The sequence below is a fragment of the Pezoporus flaviventris genome, unplaced genomic scaffold (assembly GCF_033815535.1).
Source record: "Pezoporus flaviventris isolate CSIRO_AGI_PZ_B2104156 unplaced genomic scaffold, CSIRO_AGI_Pfla_v1 ptg000007l, whole genome shotgun sequence".
NCBI classification, from domain to species: domain Eukaryota; kingdom Metazoa; phylum Chordata; class Aves; order Psittaciformes; family Psittacidae; genus Pezoporus; species Pezoporus flaviventris.
The window spans coordinates 56,274,346-56,285,990 of NW_026892555.1; the positions used below are offsets into that span (position 1 = coordinate 56,274,346).

An 11,645-nucleotide genomic window follows, 5' to 3' on the forward strand; every position below is an offset into this window, starting at 1 on the left:
ACACATTTTACACAAAATTCAGGATTTTGTACAGAAATTCAACTCTGGATCTGGCAAATTAACTGTTCAAACATAAATTTGAATCCTACCAACTTTGGTCAAGTGGTCATGTAACATCATATAAAACACAAAAAAACAATTACTTGATTGAAAATTGGAGACTTGCCATACCTTACGCATGCTCACTTTGTTGTTTTCAAATACACCACCTTTCCTTTTACATATTTTTAGCATACCTATTATAATGCATTTGCTCTCACAAGAAGATGTAAAAATAAAGAACATAGCTCTCTTCTACCTTTCTACACCTGTATAAGGAATACACAAGGCATCAAAATCTGAATAATAGATTATGCATTCTTTGAACTGGGAAAGTATAGTACAGTAAAGAAATAGCTCCTAAATCTTGAATATAATTAAGACAGCAATGACACTATTATGAACATCAGTGCATTGGATAACCTGTTTTCCAAAAGCAGCACAGATGATACTCCCAACAGATGATTCCATCTACCCTAACTACTCAAAACCAAAAAGTTGGTTTATAGGCTATTGTGGCATTACGTATGGCACTTTTAGGAAAGGATTTAAAGGTCTTTCTACTTCCACAAATACACAGTCATAAATCTTACCTCCAACTTCCCTAAAATATCTAACAGAGAAGATTTTTCTATATGTTCTGGTTCTAGTGTAAATCCTGGAAACAGAAGCAAACGCTGAAACTTATTCTGTCAAGTACAAACATCCACACCTTTTCTTTTTAGTATATGATCAAAACTGTCTTCTGAGAGAAGTCAGTTTGAGAGAATGATACTTGAAAACCAAAGTCTCACTAACACGTTGGTGTATATTGTTTAATATTTCCTTCAACATGGCATTATCCCTAGCCAGGGGAAAAACCTAGGACTGAAGGGGGAAAAATCAACTACTGCTAGTAAATGACAGCTAAGTTATGGTTAGTAAAACCGAAAAATATCTTTAGTAAGACCAATAAATAGCTTTATCATGCTAGAGGCTTTTTTTGACATTCTAGTGACTCACCACGATAGAGCTACTTCTAGGTCATAATTAGATATTATAACATGCTCCAAAGGATGTGAAATGTATGTACGAAAGGAAAAGATAGCGGGATAAGACAGGCACATAATAGTAAAATTGGAAGAAAAGGCAAGAACTCCTTTATATTAAAAATCAGTGAGGGTACCTGTAATCTGTATGAAGAAACTCACTGCACTTTTGACATTGTCTGATGCTTACCACCCAAATAAAGAGTAATTACACATATATTTCAATATTTCAATGATCTCTGATCTCAGCTCCCACAAACCAAATGAAGCATATTTCAAGACAATTCTATTTGTAAATACATAGTAAAGGAAACAGATGTCTCTTTTTGACCTGATTTACACATCTGCAGACATATTCAATATGCATGCATTTTCAAAGAATTCTGAGCAAGTTATATTGGGAAATGGGAAAACTTTTCTTAATGGGCATGTGCAAACAAATATTGTGACTCAAGAAGAAAATAAGCTGTGACAAAGACACAACCATCATTTCAAGCCTATCTGATTCCAAACCATTGTATCACAGTTCCATGTTAAAGAAACACCAATAAAAATCAGACAACTTTAGAAATAGTTTACTGTAAGGAAACTCAAATGTGAGGTGGTTGAGGAATAGACGATTTTCAGATTTCTGCCTTCTCGAAGACCTGAGGTTAGCAATGGTTGTCCTTCAGAAATTCATTTTACAGAAAAGCAAAACATCCCTCAGCAATACAGACCTGGAATTTATTTAAGATCTTCTAAATCTCAGATTGCCATTTTATGCAGACATCAACAATAAGCCACTGACAATGACATCAAATATTTGCACTGGTCTCAGAGAAATTACGCACAAGAATCAGCAGAAATGTGTTACAACTAAGCAGGATGGAAGAGTCTCACTGAAAAAGAGAAAATCCTTGCAGAAACTCTTAAGACAAGTGGTAGAGGATAAAGCAGTGCAAGGAGCCAAGATGTTAGCAATTTTCAAAATCAAGTTAGGTTGAGGTGGGTCAAAACTACACAAAATCTTCTCCAAACTGAATTGCTCATTTGGGACATCCTGTTGGTTTCTTAGCTTTTGTCCCATTTCTTTTTCTGCAGATAATTTACTTCAAGCTCACAAAGCATACTCTATTGTCAGGCATGGAGAATGAAGTCTTCTCTTTCCTCAAAGCACAAACCCCAATCGAAGTGCCACATCTCTGAGCTGAAAGAACCATATCCTATAATGATATTTAATATCCATGTCCATTCCAGTTCTGGGCCTATCTGCTGAGACTGTAAATAAGAAACTAGATTCACTCAAATGTTCTGATTGTTTCTTCCTGCTGAAGGGATGCTGAACAGCCTTAAATCTCAGCTTGTTTATTTTGCACCACTATAGTGAGACACAGACAGAATGCACTAGCAAACCTGTCCAGGGGGCTAATTACCACCTTTGGGAACTGGGCCAGGTTAGCCAGTTTAATTTCATATAAGCCATCATACAATAATTAGATGGTAAGTACTTTCAGGAGCTAACCACTTGGTCTAACTGGTGAGCTGGAGGTGAAAAGTTCCATATTCTATTACTAATCCCCTGAGCTATAGAGTTCCCAGCTGGTAGTTCTACAAATGTTCACACAGCTTTTTTTGAAAGGCAGCAGAAGTACTTACAAGTTTTTGTTGTATTCCCCCCCGCCCCAACCAAAATAAACCAAAAAAAACCACAACTGCAAGAACAACTATCGTTTTCTTAAAATAATCTCTCTGAAAGTAGCAGACTGTACACATTTTACAAGAATAAACAAACTTTTCTAATATTTATCCACAAATTAGGAGTCAGAGATCATTAGTGCAAATTTCTGCTGACCGGCAGCATTTATTCTATAAACTTTGGGTATCCTAAGTGATCCATTAGAGAATAACAGATATCTTCAATCCGTCTAATCTCTTCATTGGGCATGTTTTGTTTCCAGGAATGAATGCTACTTGATGAAATTTCCCCTTCATAAGGAAGATAGAAAAGATTGGTGGAGGTGGCAAATAATATTTGGTTTAACCTAGCAGGAGGAAGAGGAATACCAAGAAAGGCAAAAATTGTTTCAGCCGTCTTCTGAGGAAAGCTCACAATATCTTCAAACTTGACTAGCTGATAATTTGTTGGCAGCAAGACCCCATTTATTCTCAGTGCTGCTGCTGTATTTGCTAACCATAAATAAGACAACACAGACACTGCATTTGAATTAGAATTTGAAAGTTCTTTTCTTAACGATTCATACTCAAAGGCATAGCCTTCATTTAAACTACACTTTCCTTTACCATGCTCCCCTTTAAACATTGCAGCCAAGTGCTGTGGAACATTTTTCAAAGAGTAAAGGTTTGGCTTATTTTTGTACAACATTGAATAGATCCACGCCCGCGGGTCCCTCACAACATATAATGCTCTCATTGATGGTCCTAGGATTTCCTGAAAGAAGGGAAGCTTTAATGTCCAGCTTCCACTACTTAAACTAAGCACAGGTCGTGCATCAGGATAATAGGAGAGATGCCTTCTCAGTTCCCTAATATATTCAGCATCTTTATCTTGACTCCCTCTTGCCCTGCTTCTTTGCTCTGACAGAGATTCTCTCTTTTTTGATCTTTTCTTTTTGTCTTTGTTTATGGCAAAATGCTGAGCAATTTTACTTCTGCTGGCTTCGTATAAATGAATGTTTTGTAAATGTAACTTTGTGCCTCGAACTAAAGACTGGAGCCACCCTTGGATCAGATGAAAATGACCATTTTGGACATCAGAAACCTTCCATTCACATGGATCTACAAAGGAATCAATTTCAAATTCAGTCTCAGGAATTTCGAGATAGGGTGTAGGTACCCTGATGTATAAGAAGTCACTGCTATTGAAAAACAGCTGTTTTAAAATTTCTGCACCAGAAGCAGGAAGTGAAGTAATGATAACATCTGGCAAAGCAATAGGGTTTCCTTCTAACTGTTTGGCTTTATTGCCTTCATCATGTTCTAGCTTTGTTATGCCACTGGTCCATTTTGCACAGATGGGCTGAGTGCACATGCTCCACACATCCACCAATTCAATAAGCCATAGTGTGACAACCAGTATCAGGATCCAACGCAACATTTTACCAAAGGATATGTAAAATCGCCACTGAAAAGCCAGTATGACCAAACTAACACCCAGAATTAACCCTGCAATTATGTTCACTTTGAATCCAAATGGGAAAACTGCCCTATTATTTTTTATCTGTTTTTTCAAAGATTCAGTACCTAGACCAAACTTGGTCACTTTGTTTTCACGAACTACTTTGGCAAAACCACCAAATCCCAAGTAATCGAACCTTGTCCTTAAATTCTGATATTCAGTCACAACAGAGATAGTATTTTCAGTATTGTTGACACTGAGTGAAATCTGAAATCCAGGTTTCGCATTATCTATGAGTCTACAGTTAGAAACATTGACATAAGGGCCATAGAAAAGGTAAACAATCCTTGTAAGTGTGTTTTTCATTGGAAAGGTAACATTTACAAACTGAGTCCATCGCTTTTTGAATTCAGCAGCTTGTTCTGCCTCCTGTATCCTAGCAACAGGACTACTCCCATGATGATCAAACCAAAACATCTTGTAGTGGGCATCCCACACATCCATCATAGCTCCATTGTATTTGTTCTTAAATTTATAGGGTATGTATTTAAAATCTATGTCCAGATTATGAAAAAAGGCACTGACAGAATTGACAGGAGAGTCTTCCTCCTTCTCAATATTGTCTACTACTAACAATGTCTGAGAATTCAAGAGCAGCAAAACACGATACACACTTTTCAATTTCATTGCTGATGTGTAAGCAGATACTGCCTCACCACTCACAAACATCATGTCTCCAGCCTGAGAGGCTGTTATGATTTCTCCAGTTGAGTCTCCAACCTCATCACCAATCCACTTCAGCCACTGGGCACACTCACCAAGCTGTCCTTCCCAAGGCTGGTTGCACTGGCTTGTAGGAGATGGTGCAAAGACCAAGACATTGTTCAAGTGGCTGAGTTTAGGTCCGTAAAGAGCCTCAGATACAAACACCTGTCCATTGGGAGCAAAAGTGAAAGAGTTCTGATCAGGATGTTCATGTCCTGGATTGAAACTTCTCCACCCATCAATCCACGTATACGGTTGAAAGTGAACAATGTCATAGACAGCACGTCCACCAAGCTTTCCAGACTTAAAGGACACAAAGGTGTTTGCCTGACTGTTTGGCAACCCAGCCCCATAAGTAACAACTCCCCAGTTAGGAAACAAATGCATTTTAGCACTACCATAGCCAGGAGGTGGCTGAGGAGTGATTTCAGCAGCATACCATATAAATTCAGTGTGTAGCGTGCTCCACCTCTGTGCAGTGGATGGAACCATCGGCCCATCCTTGGGTCTGTGTTTTCTAATCTGCTGTGCCAGCCAGTTGCCAGCTCCATTCTTCAAGACAAACTTATCCAGGAAAACCAGCTGGCTCTCAGGACCATAAAACCAGTTGTAATTAGAATCTGCTATACCCACAGTCCTCTGAAAGCCTGGTAATAAGGTAGCATAGTAAAACCAAAAGTGCATCTTGAGCCAGTTATTCTCCAAGTTGTTAATACCAAAGTGTCGCTGAGCCAGGAAAACATACTGGGTTACCGACTTGGCTGTGTAACTCCCATAAGCTACGCCCTCATCCAGAGACCCATCTACAACATGATTGAGCAGAAACATTGTTTTCTCCATCACATCAACAACAGCATGTTTCCAAATATTTGCCTGAGATCCTTTGTCCACCCCTGCAACTAAAGCCCCAATAAGCAAAGCAAGCATATTAGTTGCTTGGTGGTTATGGAGAAGCTGCTTTCCCCAGGAACGAACCTTTGAGTACTCATACATTTCCTTGCTTATGGACCATATCTTCTCCAGGTATTTTTCCCTTCTCTCATTTTCCAGTGAATTATACAAGAAGTCAAAAGCAGTGGCAAATCCTGTTAGGGAGTGACCAAGTGGCACTTCATCTCCAGGTGCATTCTCAACCAACCAGTTTTTGTAGCCAGCCATTCTATCCATATATTCTAGGGCAAAATCAAATGCAGCTTTATCTTCAGGGCACAGCAAACAATAAAATGCTAGAGGTGGCAGATTGTTACCATAAATCTCATTCCACTTTGCAGCAAAATCGGCGTGCTTGGGTGGAGGTAGGTAGTATAATGGGTTAGACAGCATAGCTATCACTGCACTTCTGATGGCTCTAAACAGATGTGAATGGCTTGTATGAGCCTTCTGCCTCAGTGCCTGAACATCTTCAGCATCAAAATACAAGCTTGGATGAAGAACTGCTTTTTTCGGCTTCTGCTCAGCTCTGAGACCTTCATGTTGCTGTTTTTCATATTGATCTATATTTTCTACAAAAGTCACCCAATCAGAGTAATTGCTTACAGATTCTTCAAAAGTGAAGACAGCAAACATCGTTAATGCCAGAAGTAAAGTATGCCCCGTGAACATCAGAGCCATGATCCATTAGGCAGTACCTCTTCCCCAGGCATGCATTTCCTAACAAAACACAATGTACAGATATTACACTCTGATCCAGTGAAGTACAAAACCAAACATCTTAAGGCGTATTTTTAGCAGAAAAGAGTGTGTACTGTGCATGCCAACAGATACTCAGATTATTTGTCATCTGAGCTACAACACTGAAATAACAATGCTCTCAAAAAATTAAATCTCAGGTGTTTTGTCTGTTCACACTTCCCTCAAACACAACACTACAGCATAAATACTAAAATTAGGGAAGAAGTAAAATCTCTAAGATATGCATATAAAACAGAGGTTGTGACAATGCACAGTAAGAGATCAAAACACCCTCTCTTGGTAACTTGAAAAACTTCACTTGAAAAAAGGAACTGGAGTCGCACATTTACTTTTTTTTAAAGAGCTTTCAATCAGGTTGAATTCCACTTCTACAGCTGACAAAAACTCCACTGATCACAAAATGATATAATTTATTCAGAACAATGTGTTATATTGGACGAAATAGGGGATTTACAGCACTTGGAAAACAGACTCCAAAACTGAAGTTACTTTCTTCAGCCTTCACCTTAGCTCAATTTCCACACACTGTCTTTCCATCTTCCTTTTTGGGACTCATGAGAGAGTGGGAAGGAAAAAAAATAATAAAAAAAACCAAACTCTAAAAACATCAACATAGATGTTCCATGTGCTCTCTGTAGGAAACTGCTGTGCTTCTATCAACTATACGCCTCTGTCTGCAGAAAGTGTGTCTGAATTAGTAGTCAGAGAGTATCGACATAGTCAAGTCTTTTTTCATGATGTCTTCAGCCAATGATTCCCAAATTTTGCCTTAATGATTCAGACAATCCTGCTCCTTCCATTACGAAGCAAAAGGAAAATGTGTAAGAGGCAGACAGCCAAGATTTTTCTGTTAAAAGAGCCGTTTCGGGTTTTCTTCCACTTTGCCTGCTGCTTCTTTCTGTGAAAAGAGAAACAAAAGTTCTCTGAAGCTGTACAGGTGTGAGAGCGTATCTGAAGTACTTAACAAAGTACTGCTCACTTTCTAGGAAAGATGAATTAATACACCTTTTATTTAACAGATCTGTTTGTTTTTTTTTAATTAGCATTTTTCAAAGTTCCACAAAATTTGCCATTGGCAAAACAGAAATCCAGATTGGCTACTTGAGCTCTCTTTAGTTCACCTTGTCCTGCATCAGGGACTACCTTCCCGTTACAGTGCGAGGAGCTACAGAGAGCAAACCTGAAACGCAACCGAGACTAAATGGAGCTCAAATTAAAAAGAAAACCAAAGTAAAACGACACTTACACGGACCCCGCGCCCTGGCTGCGCCCGCGGAGTGACGGAGCGATGCTGTCCCTCTCAGGACGGACCCACGCCGCCCGCCGCTGTTTCGCCCCCCCAGCCCTAACACAAAGCCGGCCGGGGCTCGGCGCGGCCAGCAGAGGGCGCCCCTCCGGCGCCGCCGCGCGCCCCTCCCCTCAGCATCGGGGCCGCACAACTTGAACAAGTTTAGAGGAAGAGCCCCCCGCCGTGGCCGGGACCCTACGTGTGTCCTCTCACCTGCGTCCCCCAGCGCAACCCGTCTCTTACCGCAGCAGCTCTGGCGAGAGGCGGGAACGGGGCTCGGGGCGGCCGACAGCTGCCGCGGAGCCGAGTCGCTCTGCCCAGCCAGTGCGGCCCGGGGTTGGCTCCCGACCTGGGGGCTGCGGCGCGCTGCCTCGTCTGGGCCGGCCTGTGCTCGGCTCTGGCCCTTTCCGCGTCGCCGGTGCTTCTCCCTGTCAGTCCTCAACTTCGGGTCCCTGCCCTCCGCCGGAGGCTCCCCAGAGTTGGTGGCGGGGGGGATGCGGCAGCCGGCACGGGCAGTGAAGCAAACTCCCACGGATATCGTTCTAGAGGGGCGGAGAGAGAAAGCAGAAGGCAGGGCGGGAGGGAGGAGGAAAAGAGGGAAGGAAGGGGGTGACGGAGGGGGTGGGGGTGGTTGGCAGAGCCGCCCCCGGCAGAACAGGGATGTGCCGGTCCTACGCGCCGTGCTGCGGCGGCGGGTGGGCTGCCGACCCCGCTGTCGCTCCCGGCTGGTCTTCTGGGTTGCGACTGCGTGAGCCGGCTGCCGAGCCCAGCCGCGCTCCTGGCGGCGGATACCACCGCCGTCCCTGCGCCTCGGCAGCGGGCTACCAACGGAGCGGCGCGGAGCGCTGCAAGAGCGCCCAGGGGCAGGGCCAGGTCCAAAGTCGGGGGCCGCGCGCGGGGGAGGAGGGGCAGCGTCTCCCAGGCGGCTTAGGCGGCGGCTGCCCTGAGACCGCGGTGAGGGACTGCGAGGGAAGGTCCCGGAGCGGGCGGCGGGAAGCAGCAGGCACGTATGAGAGGGCTCTGTGAAGAAAAGCTGCGGATGAGGGTTATGGGGGTCGCCTCCGTGGCCGTCCCGCCGATCGGCAGCTGCCGCCCCGCCACCAAGCGGCTTCCGCGGCTACCAGACGGGGCAATGGCAGCTTACGGTACGACGGGTGGGATGGGTCTGGGCAGGGAGGCAGGAGCCGTCCTTCCAGTGGACAGCAACTTCGTTGAGTGCGAAATAAATGCATAAGCCACGGAGATACGCAGCATCATCTTGTTGGAGCGATCTCACTTTTTTTAACTACTTCCACGCGTAAGCAGTTTATTTTATATGATGCTTTAAAAAGATTGTCATTCAGCTTTAGCTGAAGGCTTCTGAAGTAAAGTATAAAACCGTAATGGGATGTAAACCCTTCTGCCCCATAACTTGTTCACTGTCAGTGATGTGGTGAAGGGTCAGTAGAAGTGCTGGTTAGCCCCTCTGGTGCACCCACAAAATTCAAGAGATACTATTCCATTCTTGATTTGGAATGTAGTTTGGATTGCAGGTGATTATTTTCAGAGCCTGATTTTGTAACCTGCCTGATGTGATGCCAAGCTATTCTTTGGTATTGAATGCAGTCTAGGAAAAGAAAAGGTGTTAGCTTTTGGATATGTGTTTCCATTTACTATATTTATAAACTGCCTCAAAGGATGTGGGTATTAATCATCCGAACAGCATAAATGACCACTTTTTTCCCAGGCATAGCCTATATTCTTCTTAACTCCCCTCCACCCTCCCAATATGTTGGAAAATACAGTTGCATATTCAAGTATTTCTTAAGCTACTCAATGTATAACTATCTTGAAATGAATATATGAATACATAAAGGTCATACATTATGGATACTGATTCTGTTTGTGCTGTGGAGAGCACCTTGTAAGGATTAAATTATTAAATTATGCACATTTCCATCAATGATGAACTATGTCTGGAGCCATCCTAATCTTTCAGGTGTGCACTATAGAATTGTCTTAAGAGGGAAAAATACCAGTTATTGCCTGGATCGTATCCTCCTGTCAGAAGAAATTTGCATAATGACCAAAGATCAGCACATCATTCTCTGACCTTGAATCTGTTAAAATTCTGCCTTTCATGCTACTGGGGAAGTTTTCCAGGCAAAGAACAAAGGGAAATGTAAAGCAACAGTAGAGACCACATCCTTACTTAATGTCAGTAGAAATGGAACAGCATACACTACAAATTAAAAACTCCCACGTCTTTTCCCCTCTATTCCCGTTGTACCCTATATGGTACCCATTACATTTTTCCCCAAGGCTGTCCCATTCTGGAACATATTGAAGTCTCAGAGAATGACTTCTCCAATAAATTGTCAGGGAATTCTGAACAAGCAGAACAAGTGGAGGACTTGTGTTAGGTTAAAAGCAAGAGTATACCTCTCCCAAGAGCCCTTCTCACTCCGTGGGACCTTTGTTGAGAACATTACATATACAGTTTTCAATTGCAATGTGATATTTGTGGAGAAGCATGAAAATGAATTATTGACTGGCCCCACATATTTACAAATCATACCATTTTGACAAATTCTTATTTATATGGCAGTGAAGAGATTTATATGTCACTTTGCTTTTTCACTGGAAGTTCTTTCACATTGTCAAAGGTGCCCTGGCAGAATACTTAAAGCTGGTTTTCTGCTAAGCCAATTGAAAAACAACACCATCTTTAACCATGTATGATTTCAACTAGTATAGGCTACTGACTTTCTCCCATTTTCAAATCATTTTGCTTCCAAAAGACCTCACCAGAACAACAGATAACAATAGTAGTAGTACTAGTATTCAATTATTTTCCTATTAGTAATTTTCAATAGTCAGCAGAGACCTATAGTTGCTATACCACAACTGAGAAACAAAAAACCTCATGGATTCAATTGGTATCCAGGAGAAACAATTAAGTGATTCAGACTTCAAAGGAGTTGGATTAAGGTATTTAGAAATAGTGACCCTGGGTTACAACCAACTATTTTGCATAAAATGAGTCTGAATTGCATTGGCATTCTGACTTACTTGATCACATATAGCTGTTTAAAAAGTGGTCAGTAAAATCAAGGTGACTTTCAGAACAACTGTTAATTGTGAAAGTAACTGTTAAAAGGTACCATATACATTTTTATTGGGAGAAACATTGACCATCTGGCAACAACTTGCATTATCTTGTTACATTTTCAAATATTATTCGTAACTATGAATAGCTGAAAAGCAAGGCTGATGGGCTATCAGCAGGAAAAAGGTGCTGTGAAATATCTACCAAGAAAATGAGTTTTGACTTGTGGGAAAGTGACCTAACTGTCACTTCAAGTTGTTAGTATAAGAAATCATGGATTGCTGTTGGTGATACACTCTGGTGTACCACCTCAGTGATAGCATTCTGCATTGATATCAAAATCAGCCATCTGAATGATCTTGAAAATGCTAGCGATGTTAAGCTGCTTGAGTACAGGGCAAGTGCTAACAGATGGAAGTGAAGAGTAGGATAATCAGCTGGACTGCAGCAAATTATTTGCCAGTGTCAATGAGGATAATAATACAAAAGTTCCTAAATGAATGAGATGTTGCTGTGAAAAATGAGACATTCATCCACAGACCCAGAAAAAGCCAGGTATCTAAGTAGGATCTGGACTGAGGTAACTAGGTATCCAGTAATGGTGGACTCTTGAAACTTCTGAGTAAC

The 11,645-nt window shown here is 41.9% G+C and overlaps 2 protein-coding genes across 2 annotated transcripts; both read right to left on the reverse strand.

Annotated features, from left to right (window-relative positions):
• Positions 1 to 2,449: 2,449 nt before the first annotated feature.
• DSEL (dermatan sulfate epimerase like) lies at positions 2,450 to 7,229 on the reverse strand. Its single transcript, XM_061448877.1, has one exon. The coding sequence runs from the start codon at positions 6,559 to 6,561 to the stop codon at positions 2,911 to 2,913; it is 3,651 nt and encodes a 1,216-aa protein (XP_061304861.1). The 5' UTR covers positions 6,562 to 7,229; the 3' UTR covers positions 2,450 to 2,910.
• A 39-nt stretch (positions 7,230 to 7,268) lies between these two features.
• On the reverse strand, positions 7,269 to 11,082 carry LOC133266325 (serine/arginine repetitive matrix protein 1-like). The gene is made up of 3 exons (XM_061447533.1): positions 11,074 to 11,082; positions 8,174 to 9,047; positions 7,269 to 7,536 (listed from the first exon to the last, which is right to left on the reverse strand). The coding sequence occupies exons 1-3, from the start codon at positions 11,080 to 11,082 to the stop codon at positions 7,493 to 7,495; spliced, it is 927 nt and encodes a 308-aa protein (XP_061303517.1). The 3' UTR covers positions 7,269 to 7,492.
• Between the last annotated feature and the right edge of the window lie 563 nt (positions 11,083 to 11,645).